Source organism: Cornus florida, unplaced genomic scaffold, assembly GCF_030987335.1.
Source record: "Cornus florida cultivar Cherokee Brave unplaced genomic scaffold, ASM3098733v1 CherokeeBrave_3.0.0_Hap2_Chr10, whole genome shotgun sequence".
NCBI lineage: Eukaryota > Viridiplantae > Streptophyta > Magnoliopsida > Cornales > Cornaceae > Cornus > Cornus florida.
Genome location: NW_026775580.1, coordinates 107,053,142 through 107,072,844, shown reverse-complemented (window position 1 = coordinate 107,072,844; position 19,703 = coordinate 107,053,142). Strand labels below are relative to the sequence as shown.

At 42.0% G+C, this 19,703-nt stretch overlaps 1 protein-coding gene and 1 pseudogene across 1 annotated transcript; one reads left to right on the top strand and one right to left on the bottom strand.

The window, feature by feature from the left end:
• Positions 1–39: 39 nt before the first annotated feature.
• Positions 40–8,445, bottom strand: LOC132278348 (uncharacterized). The gene is made up of 5 exons (XM_059780143.1): positions 8,282–8,445; positions 1,361–2,094; positions 898–1,026; positions 446–810; positions 40–354 (listed from the first exon to the last, which is right to left on the bottom strand). Exons 1-5 carry the CDS (start codon positions 8,443–8,445, stop codon positions 40–42), a joined length of 1,707 nt encoding a protein of 568 aa, XP_059636126.1.
• LOC132280330 (small nucleolar RNA R71) lies at positions 5,714–5,812 on the top strand (annotated as a pseudogene).
• Positions 8,446–19,703: the final 11,258 nt, after the last annotated feature.

The window sequence follows — 19,703 nt, the reverse complement described above, 5'->3', positions numbered from 1 at the left end:
CCTCTTCGCTCTCACTTAGAACGTCATACTTAGAAAAGTCTATGTCTGGACGATCTTTGCCGACAAGAGCTTTGACCGGTCAAAACCATCACAGCAAGCCTTGCCTATGAGCACCTTGAATTCATCAGAATTTTTAAAACTCTCCACGGCAGCTAGCTTCTCGAATTCCAGCTTATCAGAGTATTCTTTGGTAAGTTTCACTTTTTCATCTTGAAAGTTTAATTTTGCATTAGTCAAGTCAACTTCTTTTATTTTAAGTATAGAAGTAACATCTTCATATTTAGCCTTGAGGGAAGCCATCTCTAAGGAAAGCTTCTCGTATTCTTTGGCGATAACAACAGAGTATGTAGTGCCCTATAAATAAATAAATAGTGGCGAACAGTTAAAAATAAATAAATAAATAAACGAAAAAAAAGAGTTGCGCATAATAAGGGTAAAATCTCACCTGGCTGATTAGATGAAGAAATTTCTTTGAAAGCTCAGATGCTGGCAGACTCTGCAATCTGGCAGTGTCGTCTTTTACTACCATTTTATGTAACCTGTCATTCGCGACATTAGCGTCATCGAGAATCGATTCCCCGTGGGAAAAGGCTTGGTTGGTTGATACTGAACAAAAACTTTCGAAACTAGTAGGAACCCCACCAAATCCGCTGAAACCTAGAGGTACAAGAGTAGGACCTGATAACACTCCAGGGCTTGCGGATGTACCATGATTCCCTTCTCCTACCCTTCGTAATTTTTTGGAAGCAGGAGTAGAAGGGAGATTACTTGACCGGACTTGGGCTAGGAGTCTTTTACTGAGCTTCTTGCCTGCATAAAAAGTGATAAGGGAAATACTTAATGAGATATTAACTAAAAATCAATATGTTCACATATAAGTATGTTTGTTTTTCTTACCTTTCTCTAAGTGGGTGGAGGTTTCCTTTGAGCTATGAGCTCGTACATACAAATCTAAAGCCTCGTCAGTTATAAGATCGCTAAAGGTCTTTACTGGGTAAGAAGAGGCATTACCAACATGCTCGGCTTCTGGAATGGAGAGGGTTGGTTTGTCTTTAAATTCTGGAAAAAAGAATAATAAGTTGCACCTAAAAAAAAAAAAAATCCTATTCATGTACAGTACCCGAGGGTACTATTCTCTTGGGTGCAAAAAAAAAAAAAAAAAAAAAAAAAAAAAAAAAAAAAAAATTATTCATGAACAGTACCCGAGGGTACTATTCCCTCGGGTGCAAAAAAAAAAAATCCTATTCATGAATAGTACCCGCGGTACTGTTCATGAACAGTACCCGAGGGAACAGTTCCCTCGGGTACAAAATAAATAAATAAATAAATAATTTGGAAACTATATACATATAAATCTTACCTGTTGGATCTGAATTATTCCAAATAGTTGGAAATTTCCCGTATGCACCGGAAATAAAGAAGAAACGACTCTTCCAACCTTTATTATTTTCAGGGGTTGCAACAAGGAGGAATGTCTTCTTTGATCTACACTGGAAGTACCAAAAATTGTCTTTTTTCTTCTTGGGATAATAAAAATGCAGGAATTGATTTACTGTTAGACGGCCATTGCCACACTTTCCCCAAACAATCAAACAGCCTATAATAATTCTCCATGAATTAGGAGCAATTTGAGAAGGAGCTATCTTCAGATGAGAAAGAATTTCTTCTACAAATGGATGAATCGGAAAACGCAAGCCCGCAGCAAAAGTCGACTGGAAAAAACATACCTCACCCAAACGAATAGAAGAACATCTATCTTCTGGTTTGGGTTTGTGAAGACGAATAGATGAAGGAATGGAATATTTAACTCTACAACTCTGTAAAGTCTCATCCTTCATTAAGGATTCTCTTTCACGAGGAGGTTGCTTGGAAAAAGCAGTCCTTGGTCTTGAGGAGTAATCAACACCAGATTCATCAGCATAGTCAGGATCGAGTTCTTCAACACTTTCAGAGGTTGAGTCCTCGGATTGAGATTCAGTATTCAAGTTATTTTTCTGCACGAACATGATGAGGTATCGGATATCGCGAAAATAGCGAAACCACTTTGGAATTACACCAATAACTTGGTAGAGACAACTTGACCTAATTACGTATCTACAACGATCCACAATAAACTCACAGTTAGGATCCAGTTTAGAGAATTTCAGACCAAAAAGAAAAGGAAGGTAAATAAATAAATATATATATTTATCTATTTATAGGAAAGAAAATTCTTTTTCAAGTAACAGTGAAGTTCTTGTAAATGAATCCTACTACAATATAGAAGGGGCCTGTAGTAAAAAGGAAACAAATGGAATATAGAAAGTATTTCCTTGGTCCACCACGTACCCAGAAATAGGGGGCAACTGATAGGGAAAAATAACCCTAGCCTATCTTGACTTAACAAAAAAGGGAATTAAATATTGACCTGCCACCAGATTTCTCCAACTCTCAGACGATAATATCTCGTTATTAAGGATAACCATTCTATTAGATAAGAATAATGACAAATCGTATCTAGGATAGGATTTGTCATGGGATAAGTTCAAATCTTATCAAGGATAGGATTTCCACGATGTAGGCTCCATGGGCTAAGGACGATGAAACTCCCTTATCAAGAATAAGGGAAGTGACTATAAAGACAAAGACGACTCAGGGATAAGGTACACACAAAAAAAACTCCTACTAAGCAAATTACGATTAAAATTCTCTATCGAGAATCCTTGCTAACTTGATCGTCGGAGGGTCAACGGCCGGCACCACACCGGTGTTTGACTTTGCCATCCTTATTTTGCAGGAAACGGTGTCGTACTAGACCGCGGCGAAATTCAACCTCAACACAAAGTATTTTTGAATTTTTGAAATGTTGAAAAGTCAAATTAAAGTCAAAATCGTGAAATGAAAGAAATGTGATCGATCAAAACAAGCCTTCGATCGATCAGACATAGGTCATAATATACAGGTTCTTGGTTCAAAAATTGGCTAAGTGCTGGAACTTGAGATCGATCCAACCATAATATTGGATCGATCGAAGATTTTCAGATTGATCGAAGAATTTTAGATCGATCTTGAATTGAATTCGAACGATGGGACAGAGAGCTGAAATATGCAGGTTTATGCAGGCTCAAAATTTTTTTAAGTGTTGAGTCCTGAGATCGATCGAACCTAGAAGTTGGATCGATCGAAGATATCTGATTGATCTAAGAATGAGTTCGAACGATGGGACCGAGAGCTGATTTTGGATGCAGGTCGAAAAATTTTCTAAGTGTTGAGTGCAATCCACAGTTCGATCGATCGAACTCCAATGTGAGATCGATCGAACTTTGCCAAATGCTCAATTATGACATAAAAGCTTATGCAATCCTCACCAAAGTTCCTTTCAATGCATGTGAACCTAAAACAAGTATCTAGACTTCGCAAGAAACAAAATGAAAGATAGAAATGGGGGAGGAATAGGGTTTTGACACCCTACGAATGTCTTTTTGCTAGTTTTTAACGTCTCTATCAAGACATTGGGCTCTTTTAGCCCGGATCAAAAATCTTGTAATGCATCCCCTCCTTGTTGGGGTGATAGATGCTTTGAACTCCACCCAACAAATGGTCATTTGAAGAACTTGTTGGATCAAGCTCAAAAGAAGCTTTTGATCCTTTGTCTATGCAATTAAAACCTTTGGGCTTCCATGCCCTTTCAAAGCAAGAATTTGGAACAACACTTTGAGAATGCAAGGTTGAAGATGATCATTTTGAAGTTTTGGTTTTACACAAAAACTCATTTCCTTGGCATTGAAGATCATGACATTTTTCTACAACATTAACCTCTCCTTCATACTTGTCAAGTGAATTGGGTGTGGGATTAAAGATATTCAACTTTACCTTCATGTGGCCAAATGAAATCTTCATCACCCCCGTCCTACAATTGATGTTGGCATTGGCAGTTGCCAAGAAAGGACGGCCAAGGATAACGGGAATTTGGCTCTTAAGATTGGAAACCGGTTCCGTGTCAATGATAATGAAATCAACCGGGAAGAAGAATTTATCAATCTTGATCAAAACATCCTCAATGACACCCCTAGGTTTCTTAATGGATCGGTCGGCAAGTTGCAAAACTACCGACGTCGGTTTCAATTCACCTAGGCCCAATTTAACATAGACTGAATAAGGAAGAAGGTTAACACTTGCTCCTAAGTCAAGAAGTGCCCGATTAATGATATGATCACCAATGATGCATGATGTAGTGGGCGAACCGGGGTTCTTAAACTTTGGAAGAGTGTTATGCTGCAAAATTGAGCTTACTTGCTCGGTCAAAACTACTTTTTTTGGTGCTTGGCTCTTGTTCTTCTGCTTTTAGGTGTATAAGTCTTTCAAGAATTTGATATAAGCCGGAATTTGCTTGATTGCATCCAAAAGTGGAAGATTAACTTTCACTTGCCTAAATATTTCCATGATTTCATTGGTTTTTGCCTTTTGCTTGTTTTTTAAAATGGACCCTTTTAAGGCATCCGGAAATGAAATTTTTGGTTCAAACACTTTTTCAAAATTTTCTTTTGAACTCTCTTCAACACAAGAAGTTTTCGAATCATTTTGTTCCAAATCATTTTTCAACAAAACTTGTTTCTCAACATCATTTTTCAAGACTTCTTTTTCAAACACATTTTTTAAAACTTTCTCATTTGCAAGATCATGTGTATGCAATGAATGAGGAATGGGATGTGAAACGGGATGGGTGGCAACTTGAGGTTGCATCGGTTCACTCTCTTCATTGGACATTTCAACTTGATTGTCCACAACTCTACCACTCCGCAAAGTAGTCACCGCATTAACATGTTCAATGGTATGCCCTTCCGATGAGGAATGGGTTTCCACAACACATTGTTGTTTAAGTGGTGCATTAATAGGCATCTTTCCCTTCTCTCTTGTATTAAAAGTGCTTGCTATTTGCCCTACTTGGGTTTCTAGCTTAGCAATGGATTGAGAGTGAGAATGAAGTAATTGTGTGTTTGCCTCAAAAGTCCCCAAAGCATTTAAAACTTTTTCTTCAAATGCGGGACTTCTAGTGTTTCCTTGGGAATAAGATTGGTTGGAAAAATGAGAATTAGCAAATTGATTCCCTTGTGATTGATAAGGTCTATAGCCTTGGGATCCTTGGTTTTGAAGTGGAAGTGGAATGTATTTCCCTTGGAAACCGCCTTGAGAAGGGTTTGAGCCTTCTCCTTGGTTTTTCCAAGAGAAATTCGGATGATTCCTCTAACTTGGATTGTAATGAGTACCATAAGGATTGTTCCCTTGGTTCACAAAAGTTGAATTGACTTGTTCATTAGGTTCATTTTGTACTTGTCCATGAGGACAATGAGAAGTAGAATGAAGAACACTAGAACAAGTCATACAAGTTTCATTTGATACATGATGAGAATGGTTAGGAAAGGAAGATACTTGGTTCGCCGAGTTTTAGTTAATCAAGAATTGATCAACCCTTTGAGCTAAAGACTTCACTTCGGCGGCTATTTCATTTGAATGGTCGACTTGATGTAAGCCAACATTCTTCCTACATTGTGAATTTCTACCATTCTTGGATGATAATGTTCTATGCAAAGAATTTTCACTCATGCTTTCATAAAGATGCCATACGTCATCCTCATGCCTATCAATGTAAGAGCCACCCATGGAAGCATCAAGCATACCCTTATAGTTGTCCGATAAGCTCTCAAAGAAATATTGAACTAATTGCCATTTGGGCATGCCATGATGTGGACACTTCCTAAGCAATTCATTGAAGCGTTCACATGCCTCATGAAATGTTTCTCCATCCCCATGTGAAAATTTTCGAATTGAGGTTCTCATGGCATTGGTCTTAGAACCGGATAATACTTCTTTAAAAACTCTTGTTGCATCTCCGCCCAAGAAGTGATTGAAAAAGGCCTAAGATTGTTAAACCGATATTTTGCTTTGTCCTTTAAGGTGAATGGAAAAAGTTTGAGTCTTAAGACCTCTTTCGGCATGTCCGTATATTTTACGGTGGAACATACTTCAAGAAACTCATCCAAATGCTTGTAAGGTTCTTCACTAGGAAGTCTATGAAAGTTAGGAAGCATTTGAATAGTTTGTGCTTTAATTTCATAATGATGTGCTCTAAATGGTGGCAATTGAATGCATGTGGGTGCATTGTATTCATTAGGCACATAATGATCTCTCAAAGCAAAAGGTAGATTAGCTACTTGAAGTGTAACATGAACACCTTGGTTTTGAATTCCTTGATTAATGATGGGAGGTTGTGGAGCATATATTGGCCTTGGCATTCCTTATGGAACTTGGCCTTATTGTTGTGGTGGTTGGATGAATGGCCTAGGCATGCCTAATGGTACTTGCATGTTTTCATTGTGCACATTGGGATGAAGGATACCTTGTTGGTCTATGTGACCAAGGTCCTCAATATGGTCATCATTATGGTCATCCATTGATAGATTGGTTCTATTTGAACTTCATCTTCCCCTAGAATTTCTAATTATGGATTCAAGATGCAAATCAAGAGGGACAAGAGTTGGTCTCAATGAACGACGTCCATGCATGCACAATGCAAAACAACAAACACAAAGAATGACATACACTTTACCTTCACAACAATGCAAAGAAACTCTCTCCACAAACACTTAACCCATATTCCTATGCTTTAACAAAGATGATGCAAAGAACAATAAAATAGCCTCCACGCGGGCTCACGATTTATCTAAGAATTGAATTACAAGCCTCCACGTGGGCCGACGATTTAACTAAGGGATTGAGTAAAGAAAGTCTCACAAAGGTCTTTAAGCACTTCAACTCCAAATTTAAAGCTTAGCTTAGCAATTTTTTTTTTAAGTTTTTAGCATTTTTCCTTTCTTTGCTTAGTTCCTTTACTTGGATGCTCCTTTACTTGCCTCTTGCTCAATGCACCTTATCAAATATGAACAAACACAATAAATAACTAAAAGAAAAATAAAAACAAAGTAAAGATATGATCAAAAGAATACTAATTCCTAATCGATTCCATAACTACGACATTACCTAATCCCCGGCAACGGCGCCAAAAACTTGCTGGTCCTTTTTTAGGTCGCGGTGACCACAAGCTTGGAGAAGCGTGCAATTTAGGCAAGGGCCAAGTTTTACATTTATAAAAGCCACTACTACCTTTCACTATAAATATAGCTAGGGCGAGTAGGGATCGTCCCAAGGGATTGGAGTCGGAGTTGATTGTGGAATTGCTATTAGGGTTAGTAAGTCGAGTGATCAAACAATTGATTGGTTGGTTAATTAGATTAAAGAGCAACTAAATTAAACTAAGTAATTGAATGCAATGAAGAGTAAGTAAGAGAGAGAAGAGTCTTGAGGTTTAGAGATCACCACCAAGCAATGCATTCCTATATTATTGACAAGTGACTAACGAGGGCAATTAGGGTGTTGCAATATTGGTGTGTGTGTGTTTGGTTGATTCAACAAGTAAGGATGACTATTTAAGCATGTATTGTCTAAACATCATGTGAAAGGCACAATATATCTAAGCGATGAAGCATATATTGTCTAAACAACATGTGGAAGGCACAATAAATCAAAATAAGTCATTCATCCTTTCATTAGGCTCACAATCCAAATACAACACAAGATTAGAGACATATGCTACTTGTATTCAAAAGCTTGGAACATCAAACAACAAACATGGATTGTCCTCCCATTTAACACTACACTACATCTAAACTACTAGCATGAAAGTAAACTAGGGAAGAGGCACTGAAGATACAAGATTTCGTTTCTTCTCTCTCTCCCTCTCTCTCTCTCTCTAGCATTCTCCTCTCACTTTCCACCTGTCATGGTCTATTTATAGGCCATCACCCTTATTGCTGTTAACCAATTACATTGGGCCTATATTCGAAAGCTCTCTTCCTTCTGGGCTTGGTCTTCCAATGGGCTTGACCTTCCTCGGTGGATCCCCCAGGTTCGGCCCATTCCAGGGCGCTTTGGCATGGATCCCACTTCAATCATTCGACCTGATCTCGTTCCTGCGAACCATATCCGGCCCATGCCACTTGCCGCATCCTCAACTGCCCCCATAATTGCCCCTTATTGATTAGGGGGTAATTATTAGAGGCTGCTAATGATGACCTGACGGCTCGAGGAGATCGTGCAGGAGAATGGACGGTTAGATCTAGGTGTCGGCGCTTCGAGATTCAAAAAGACAACCCATCGCTTTCCTGACTCCTCGGCCCTTGGGCTCATCTCGTCTTTATAAGCTCCATTGATTCTCCATCGATCCTCTTTACCGTCTCTATCTCACCTTTTGCTGTTTGAATCCTCTCCGGCGATCTCTTGCGAAAGATCTTCCTTCCAGTGGCTTTGCAATACTTTCTGCCGTTTGCACTCTCTAAGGTTAGTTTCATTTGCATTTTTCTTTTGGAAGACTTCTTTCTCCTCCTCGGAATCCTCATCCACTCTCACCATGAAAGTAGATCTAGACGTTCTTCGCATGAAACTTCACCTTCCTGACGATGTAGAAATTAGAAACTGCCCCCGAGAAGTGAATATTAGAACCGGTGCTGGCTTTCTTCCCGACGAGGCCCTATTTTCACTCCTCCATCTCAATCTCCTTAGATTTCCTTTACATCCTTTCTTTTACTATGTTTTTAACAAGCTAAATCTTTCCCCTTTGCAAGTAAACCCCAATTTCCTTAGGATTTTATCTGTTATGCTACTCCTGATTCGTGACAGAGGTCTGGATCTGGACCTCGTAGATCTTCTCCTCTGTTACAAGGTCAGCAAGATCAGAACTGACGAACCGTTTTACCACTTTTTCCCCATTGAGAAGAGGTCCATCTGCACGGATAAGATCAAATCCGAGAAGGGTTGGAGGAAAAACATTATTGGGGTTAGGGGAGCCTGGTTCTCTCCAGCTGCGGAGGATTTCCCTATCCCGAACGCTTTCGGAGAGTGCTCTGTCTCTTTTTACAAGAAATATAAAAACCATAAGAGTGACTGTCCTTGCGAGATTTGCATTCCTCGTTTTTATATTTTCTTGTGCCATTCCTTAGGCATTCCTTGTGATGACTTGAGCTACAGTGTGTGCAGGGATAGGGATAACTACTTGAAGCGGTACGTTTTGACCAACGTTCCCTCTTGCTCGGACCTTCTCACCTCAAATAATCTCCTCGATATCTCAGTCCTCGGCAAGACAATGAGCTAACTCCAGATCCCTTCATTCGGCAGGAAGAAAACTGCCCCCAGGCCTGCTATCACCCTTGCATCAAATTCCTCACCGGCTTCAGCATCTTCCTCCGCTACCCTTTCTGATACCACTCCTTCCACCGATCCATCCGCGACGGCTGCTGACTCGGTCGCTAACACAACGACTGCCAGTCTGAACGTTACCTCTTCTGTCAACAATCCTTTTGGTTCTACTATTGCTTCCGCACGGGAAAAGGCCAGAGGAAAAAGGCATCAACCTGATAGTGCCCTCAGCATGGATGACGTTCCCTTGTCTCAGAGGGTTAGGCCCTCTAGGCCGAATGTGATATCCCTGGCGAGACCTCCTCAAGCTAGGCCCCCCACCCCTTCTGGGCATGCCTCCGCTTCAGGAACGGCGCCATGGAGCCCTCGCTTCATTCGAACAGACGGATCGTCTGTGAAACCGACCGAGACCATGTTCAAGGATGGTCAGACCGCAATGGCTTACTACAGGAGTATGTGGACTCCCAAGGACATCAAGGTAGCCAAAGGTCTGTCTCAGAGGAAGGTGTTCAGCCGATTTCCCTTGTCTGCCATGGAGGTAACTTCTACCACTTAGTCAATAAATCTTTACATACTCTTGACACTTATTTTCTTCTAACCATCTGTTCGGCTTAACCAGTTGTCCTGTATATCTCTACAGACCTCGTACGGGATGATGGCTATGCAGAAACAAGTTGAGCATGTGAATGCCAAGGTCCGCGCGCTTTCTGACAGCCTTAATGCAGCGAACAAGGAAAACGATGATTTAGCTGCTCAGAAGACCGAGGTGATGGTTCAGCTTGGTAAAATTGAAAAAGAGAGGGATTCGCTGAGAAGGGAGACTGACTCTCTTCAAGATGAGAGGAATGCTCTGCAGCTTGAAAAGAGCGTCTGGCAGATCGAGCGGGAATCCCTTAAGGCCGAGAAGGAAGAACTGCTACGCCTTTTGAGTGATGAGCAATCCGCTCGGATGGCCTTTGAGAAAAGGGCCTTGGACGAGCGCAACGCTTTGCTTGATACCATCAGCATGGTAAATGGTGGTATGCTAGCTCTGCATGCTCGGTTCTCTAGAGTTGGAGCCCTCAGATATGCTCAGGGGTTCCGAGAAGGATACGCCGATCGCGTCCCGGATGAGGGTTAGACTGGCTCTACCCCTGATGATGTTGATAAAGACCTGGATATTGACCCTCCTGGTGTTTATACCGATCCAGACTCCACCGCTGCTGAGGGCATATTTGATGAATGTCAGGAGATTGCGTCTTCTCGGATTACTCCTACTCCTCCTGCTGCTCTGACTTTGGACATTCTTCCTCTGTCCACTTTGATTCCATCTGTTGTTACTGTTGAAGATAACCCTCAGCAGAATGATTCTTCCAACGTTGTTAAGGGTAGGACTCAACAGAACGATTCTGTCATTCACCTCGATTCCCCACCCCGTGAGGACGGCGACACCACCAATAATGAGGAGGTAGCCCAACATCATCAAGAGGCCGACGAGGCAAACGCCTCTTAGTTAGAACTTTTTTTTTTTTTTTAAATGTACTGACTTTGGTATATTCGCCATCTTTACACCTCATCTTTTGTAACCCTCTGAACCTTATTAATGAGATGGCCGACTTCTGATCAAACTTTTTTTGTAAACTTCCTTTTTTTTTTTTTTTTTTTTTTTTTTTTTTTTTTTTTTCTTTTACAAGTGTTTGGCGTTCAGCTCATTGTGCCAACTGCCACTTACTTTGCTCAGGCGCTTGGCGTTTGGCTAGAATACCACTTGCCACTTGGCCCTCTAATTTTTCTTTAGCAAGTGTTTGGCGTTCGGCTCATAGTGCCAGCTGCCACTTACTTTGCTTAGGTGTCTGGCGCTCGGCTAGAATGCCACTTGCCACTTAGCCCACTATTTTTCTTAGCAAGTGTTTGGCATTCGGCTCATAGTGCCAGCTGCCACTTACTTTGCTTAGGTGCCTGGCGCTCGGCTGGAATGCCACTTGCCACTTGGCCCACTATTTTTCTTAGCAAGTGTTTGGCGTTCGGCTCATAGTGCCAGTTGCCACTTACTTTGCTTAGGATTTTAAAGAGGAATGCAATCTTTACAAATTTCAGAAACTTATACATTCAACTGTTTTCAATTTAAAATAAACAAAATTCAGTACTGAATCTCAACTTTTTATTGATAATACCTCTTTAGAGAAGTAGCATTCCAAGGCTTGTTAACCAGCCTTCCGGCCATGGTTTCTAAGGTATATGCGCCTTTTCCTATGGCCTCTGCAATTCTGTATGGGCCTTCCCATGGTGGCATCATATTTTTGACTATCCCTACCTTCTTTTTCAGAACCAGGTCACCTAGCCTAAAGTCTCTGTGCTTTACTTTCCTGTTATGGCTGTTCGCAAGCGTCTGCTGGTAAGATGCGAGCCTTACCGCTGCTGCGTCTCTTTTTTCTTCCAGCAAATCGAGGTTAAACCTTAGCATACTGTCATTATGCTCACGGTTCCATGCCAAGCTTCGAACAGTCGGAACTAAGTGCTCGACTGGTATAACTGCCTCGGTTCCATACGCCATTGTGAATGGGCTTTCTCCGGTCGGTCGTCTAGGGGTCGTTCTGTAGGCCCATAAGACGTTCGGCAGTTCATCTAACCACCTTCCTTTCCTTTCCTCTAGTTTCTTCTTGATACAAGTAAAGATTGTTCTGTTTGTAATTTTCGCTTGTCCATTGGCCTGTGGGTGACTTACTGCTGCCAGCTTTTGATTAATTCCATACTCCTCCAACAGCTCTCTTACTTGCTTACTGTCAAGGTTGGTACCATTATCCATGACGATTGACCTCGGAACACCAAACCGGCAAATAATATTACTCCAAATGAATCGTCTCATATGAGTTTGAGTAACACTCGGATATGGCTCTGCTTCCACCCACTTAGTAAAGTAGTCTGTAGCCAGTAACACATACTTGTTCTGAGCTCTGCCAGTTGGTAGAGGACCAACTACATCCATCCCCCATTGTGCGAAAGGCCATGGTGTGGCCATTACATGCAAGTCTTCAGGCGGTTGGTGAATCAGTGGTCCGAACCTTTGGCACTTATCGCACCTTCTGGACAATTCTTCCGAATCTTGCGACATGTTTGGCCAGAAGTACCCTTGAGCCATTGCTTTGTGTGCTAATGATCTCCCCTCTGAGTGGTTTCCACATACGTCTTCATGAATAGCTCATAATATTTGCCGAGCCTCTGTGGGGGTAACACACTTTAAGTACGGTCTGGAAAAAGATCTTCTGTATAACTGGTTATGCACTACGGCGTACTTTGCAGCATTCGCTTTGATTTTCCTGGCCTCATCTTTTTGTTCAAGCAGAGTACCGTCTCGGATATAAGTTATGATCGGATCAATCCAACTTGGTTCATATGGAATAACATTCACTTGCTAAGGATCCGAGCCTGAAGGTTCTTCGAAAATGGATGGTTGGTTTAATATTCCCACTGGAACCACCCTTGCCAATGTTTCTCCAGAACCCGAGGCGCTACATGCTAGCCTGTCGGCATCTTCGTTATACTCCCTTGGAATTTGAATGAATTCAATTTTTTCAAAGTTCTTCGCTTCCCGCATAACAGCAGAACGATATGCTTCCATCGTTTCGTCCTTGGTTTCATACTCACCCCTCACCTGCCGAACGACTAACTGTGAGTCACTAAAAACATTCAAATTCCTGACCTTAAGTTCTTTGGCAAGCTTTATTCCTGCCAGCAACGCTTCATACTCTGCCTTATTGTTCATGGCTGCGAATTCAAGCCGAAGCGCTTGGCTTAAGGTTGTACCTTCTGGCGTCTGCAATTTGATCCCAATGCTTGCACCCATCTGATTTGAGGATCCATCAACGAAGAGTTTCCATAAGCACTTACAAAGATCCTCCTCCACGTCCTCTGAATCACATTCTAGTAAAAAATCTGCCACCGCCTGCCCTTTAACTGCTGTTCTAGGTTCGTATGTGATATCAAATGAGCTTAACTCTATGGCCCACTTCATCATTCTTCCGGATAGATCCAGTTTGTGCAGGATTATTCTGATAGGGAAAGTGGTTAGAACGATAATAGGATGGGATTCAAAATAATGCCTGAGCTTTCTTTTCACATGCACTAGCGAGAGTATCACCCGCTCTGCCTTTGAATAACGTCTTTCAGCCTCAGTCATTGTCTTGCTAACATAGAACACTGAATATTGCTTCCCTTCTGCGTAGCGGACCAGAACGCCACTTGTCACGATGCTGGACACTCCGAGATACAAAAACAGCTTTTCGCCTGATTCTGGAGCTGACAGTTCCGGAAGGTTCTGCATATATTTTTTCAGAGCAGTTAACGCTAGGCGTTGTTCATCTCCCCAGACCTGCCTGCGGTGGTTCCGGATTGTGTCAAAAAATGGTTTGCATCGATCTGACAATTTGGAAATGAAACGGCTCAGTGCAGCAATCCGTCCCGTAAGTGTTTGCACTTCTTTGATTGTCGTCGGCTCGGCATTCTTAGTCAGAGCATCTGCTTGGGCAGGGCTTGCCTCGATGCCTCTGAGATTAACCACGTGCCCTAGGAATTGGCCTGAACTTACACCGAACGAGCACTTGGTCGGATTGAGCTTCATTCCATTTCGCCGCAAAACATTAAACACGTCTCGAAGATGCTGCACATGATCATCTTTCTTCTTACTTTTGACCACCATATCATCAATGTAAGCCTCCACTGTCTTCCCTATTTGTTCCTTAAAAATCTTGCTAATAAGTCTTTGGTAAGTTGCCCCGGCGTTCTTCAGTCCGAACGGTATAACTTTGTAGCAATATGTCCCGCGTTCAGTAACGAAAGAAGTTTTTTCTTCATCAGCGGGATCCATGGGGATCTGATTATAACCCGAATAAGCATCTAAAAAGGTCAAGCGTTCATATCCAATAGTTGCATCCACCATCTGATCAATCTTTGGCTGCGGGAAGCTATCCTTCGAACAAGCTTTGTTTAAATTGGTAAAATCAATGGATACGCGCCATTTCCCATTTTTCTTTTGCACAACGACCACATTCGATAGCCAGTCGGGGTAGTACACTTCTCTTACGAACCCCGCATCAAGCAGCTTATCAACTTCCTCGGCAATATTTCGGTTGCACTCGGGGGCAAACCGTTTCTGCTTCTGCTTTACAGGCTTTGCATTGGGGTTAACGTTCAAGGAGTGACAGGATACCGAAGGATCAATCCCTGGCATGTCTAGGTGACTCCATGCGAACACATCTGCGTTTTGAGACAAGAAATCAACTAATTCCTGCTTTTCCTCCTCAACGAGTCGCTCCCCTACTCTGGTTGTCCGTTCTGGTCGGAACTGATCGATCTGCACATCAAGCAGGGGTTCTTCAGTCAAGCTTACTAGTTCCTCCTCTCCATTCTGCTTGGAGGGAGGCTCCTGTAATTGTTATCTCGGACTTACTGAACGAATGGGAACTTTCCCCTTTCCGGCATATTTCATCGTTATAGAGTAACATTCTTTAGCTGTAACTTGGTCTCCATGAATGTCAATCACTTTGGTTCCGTCCGGTCCCAGACATCTCATTACCTGATGCAGAGTGGAAGGAACACCTTGAACTCTGTGGATCCACCCTTTGCCCATCAGAAGATTGTAAGAGGGATGAATTTCAACAACTACAAAGGTTTCCATCAAAACCCTTTCGGCAGCATGTACCGCTACCTCCACCGTGCCGACGGGCTCCACTCGCTTTCCATCAAACCCTAATAGTGGATTCCCGGTGGATTTCAGCTGATCCTGTTTGATCTCGAGCCGAACGAATGTATCTCTTGGCATGATGTTCGCACTACTTCCAGGGTCAATTAGAACTCTGCGCACCAAGCATTTGGCCACTGTCAAACTTACGACCAGCGGGTCCTCATGAGGGATCTGAACATGCAACAAGTCTGTTGCGTCAAACTTTATCTGCGTTAATGCGCTCTACTGGTGCAGAGTGTTTACACTGCCTATCCTTCTCTTCATGCGTGCCTGACGAAGGCGTGTTTGAAGCAATTCATCTGATTCCTCAGCAGGTTCTGGCCGACCGTGAATTGCATTAATTACTCGAACTGGTTGTGTGTTGTGAGAATTCGACTTCTAATTCTTCTTCATATGCTCCATTGGTCGGTTCTGCTCCACCGCTGGTCCTTGAATATAACTTGCGAACTCCCCTCTGGCTATCGGCATCTCTACCCGTCTCCTTAGGTTCCTGCATTCGTTAGTCTGGTGGCCAAAATCAGAATGAAATGCACAGTGCTTAGACTGATCCCTCTGTTCGAGAGGTTGTCTGATTGGTAAAGGAGGTCGGAACTTATCTTTATTTTCTTGGTACAGTCTTGCTAGGGTAACTTTCAATAGAGTAATCAGCTCTTCCTCTCTGGGCCTCTTCTCGGATTTCCACGAGGAGCGTTGCGGTTGAACCTATTTTTGCCTGATCTTTGCTTTGGTCTTTTCTTCCGTGGATATAACGGATGTCTTCCGAGCGTTTGCCGCCTCTTCTTCTTCCAAGCGCACAAATCCATCGGCTCTTTCGTTAAGTTCATCCATAGTCCTCGGCGTGTTGACCACCAAGCTTGTGTGGAACGGGGTGCCACGATTCATGGCCAGTATGAATGCTTGAACTGCCGTTGAAGGGTGACATTCAATAACCATGCTCTTGGTAAGGTTAAACCTGGTTAGGAAAGCCTGGAGACGCTCTTCAGCGTGTTGCTTCATTGTGAATAAGCTCGAAATATCTTTCGCTGGACGCTTGTTTCCATAGTATTGGCTTATGAACCGATCGCACAGGCTTCGAAAACTATCCACTGAACCCCTCGGCAGGTTCTTGAACCAATTCAGAGCTGGTCCGGCCAGACTCGTAGGAAAGCACTTGCACATCAAAGAGTCATTCTCAGTGTTTAGAGCCATTTTCAGCTAGATGTGATACACATGATCGATCGGATCAGTCGTTCCGTCGAACAGAATGAAAACGGGCATGGAAAATTTCCTCGGACTCGGAGCATTCAGAATCTCATCGGTGAACGGTGAATCCACTGTTCGAGCTACTGAACGGAGTGCTTCATTTTCCCTCTGGAACCCCGCAGCTGCTCTCTGGTTTACTGATCTCCTCTCTGAGCTATGATAGTCGAACGTCATCATGGAAGGCCGATAGGTCAGATCGAATGATCTATCCTCAACGAAGTCTTTGCGCCATGGAGGCATAGCTTTCTGACGAATCAACTCTGTTGCTTCACCTCGGCTGAGCGTTTCTTGATGTGGATTAAAAGTCATTGCTTCGTTTCGCCTGATCTGCTCATGCCGTGGGTCCATGTGAGTCGATCCTTCACAATCATCCATACGACGAAGATTTGGCGGCAAACCGTCTCGCCGGATTTCCTCGCGGTGAGGATCTACTAGATTATTTCCAACCTCCTCACCGTGATGTGCTGCATTGGTACGTGCACCTTCTTCTCCTATCGAGAGTGGTTGTGGAATTACTGGAGCTTCCTGACGCTGCATTTCATTCCTTAGATCCGCATTTTCTCTCCGAAGAGCTTCGATCATGTTCATCAACTCATCAAGTTTCACTTGCTGGACGTTCTCAACCGTATTAGAGTTGTCATCCCCTATCATGATTCCGGATCGAAGCAAAGGCATGAATTACGAACTTCGAAACAGATCTAAGCGTTACCGATGCAAACTCCGCTAGATCTGGGCTTAACTTCACCGAATCGTGATCACTGTTTGCTAGATCTGAACTTTTCTAGCTTCAAACTCGTCGGATCTGATTGCAACTGAGCAAATCACAATTGCGTCATTCCAAAGAAAATGCCTCAGAATCCTCAATAAGCAAGAATTCTCTCGGAACAAACTACAATCTCACTGATCTGGATTCAACTTCCAGAAATCACACTGCGTATTCACAAACTCGATTGAACTAATATGGTACTGATCGGGCTCGAATTGATCTTCGTCCTCGATTCCCACAGACGGCGCCAATTGAAGATACAAGATTTTGTTTCTTCTCTCTCTCTCCCTCTCTCTCTCTCTAGCATTCTCCTCTCACTTTTCACCTGTCATGGTCTATTTATAGGCCATCACCCTTATTGCTGTTAACCAATTACATTAGGCCTATATTCGAAAGCTCTCTTCCTTCTGGGCTTGGTCTTCCAATGGGCTTGACCTTCCTCGATGGATCCCCCAGGTTCGGCCCATTCCAAGGCGCTTTGGCATGGATCCTACTTCAATCATTCGACCCGATCTCGTTCCTGTGAACCATATCCGGCCCATGCCACTTGCCGCATCCTCAGGCACAATCCATCAAGGAATAAGTATGAACCATCAAGAGAATCACAATAGCATTCCTTTAAGCACTATGTTTTGACAATCTCTAAATCCATGGCATCAATACACATAGACATGCATCAACAACACAAAATCTAGAGACAAGAACATGAACATTGTGATACCCCTCGGATCCAAGACATGGGTTGATCAGGCCCAAGCCCAAACCCGAGGGATATCAAACAATTAATATGTAATTGAACACAGAATACAAGATAAAATAAATAGTAATAATAATAATAAGCTGAAAGAATGCTAATTGAAAATCCCTAAAATAATATACTTATTGAAATCTGTTAAATCTAAACTCCATAGGTATACAACTTGGGAATCCATCCATTGGACCCCTTATTAAAAGTTCTCAAACCGAAACTGGAAACTGAAATAACCGAAATAAAAACTAAAGCTAACATAAAGAAGATTCCTACATAGGCAGGGGAATGAATATCTGTATCTGCTCTTCACGTCCAAGCTCTAACCCTGGAACTGACGAACACCTGAAAAATGAAGAAGTGGGTCAGGCCCACATGCAAGTCCTGATTTACAACAATCCAAACAGTAATCCGATACGCAGATACATCCTAGAAAGACTCAACAATAACTAGAGTAGTCCATATATGTATAAGTACACACTATAGGACGCTCACTAGTCCAAAAAGGTCTGTCTCAGCCTGAATAGAGATACCATGCAAATCGCACTTACTGTGGTCATGTGTATCTAGACCTACCAGGGAACAATACCTCTGTCCAGCTATCTATCCTAGGCAATATACGAGCCCTAACCATGGTCATGAGACTCAACTCATACCACGGCACTATATAATATATATGTAAAGTCCGTACTCCTCCTAATACAAAATACCATCCATCTGTGTAGTGATCTGATATATGTATAACAAATCGATCCTGGAACTATAGTGGATCATTCAATTCACAATTGATATGACACATGTAGGTGATGGACTTAATCTTTATGACTAATCCATACCTTATTCCAAATTAGGTAGAACTTAGTGTTTGAACTAGTTCATACCTAGTATGTCACCGTCCCATACTGGTACATACCATCCTCCAGTTAACATAGTTGACAAATCAATATAATTATTTATCAACTACTTCCGAGAATAATCCTAAATATAGTTTATCATATAACCAATTCATGCATCCAAAATAAATCTTAGAATTCCAATTACAGTACAATAAATTGACAAAGCAAGAGTATGCAATTTATTCCTCCAAATTCAACATAAATTGACGCAGTTTAATAAAACCTACTATCAATTGATTCCACAAATAAGCACTAATATAGTTTAACATGTGCATAACTAATAAATGCATTCAACATTCGATTTATAAATTATTTTCCAGTGCTTGATATAAATGAAACAAAGCTGCACATTTAACTCCTCCAAACAATCCTCAGATTGGTGTAGTAGTATATATTACAACATCAAGCATTCCTATTTAAGTATAAATATTTCAGATGAACAACTATACTCTTTACAGTGCCACAACATGATTAATAGTAACAAATCATACAAGTAAGAGTTGCTAAAAACTTCCATAGCAATTTAAGTTCATCTGCCAACCTTCCACATGCAAGCTTAATATTTAATCCTATGTTGTCTCATGCTTCAACGCATTAATATTTTCTTGCTTCCTACTTGTTTTACATTTCTGAAATAGATATATACACCATTCACAGCAGCTGTAACATTTAAACCAATCCCTACTGTCCCAAAGCAACCCAGAAATCCAAAACACCAAGAAGAGATGAGGGAGCCGCCTCCATAAAACCTTGGAGCCGCCTCTCCCTTGGTGGAGCCGGCTCCACAACATGTTGAGCTAGCTCTAACCCTTGTAGAGCCAGCTCTACACCCTTGTAGAGCCGGCTCTTCTTCCCCCAGAGCCGGCTCCCTCTTTTGGTGAGCCGGCTCTCCTCCTTTGAGAGCCGTATCCCCTATTCTGATCATCTTCTTCGTCTCTGGCGAAGTCCAGAACCTCTGTTCAGTTTTTATAACTTAATTTAGGGTTCAATTGTCCTAAAATTAATTATAACAATGTCTCCAATCTCATATACACAAAGGTTAAGCAAGATTAAAAATTCATGCAAACAGATTCTTAAGCAAGAACAACTTCCAACACAAAAACC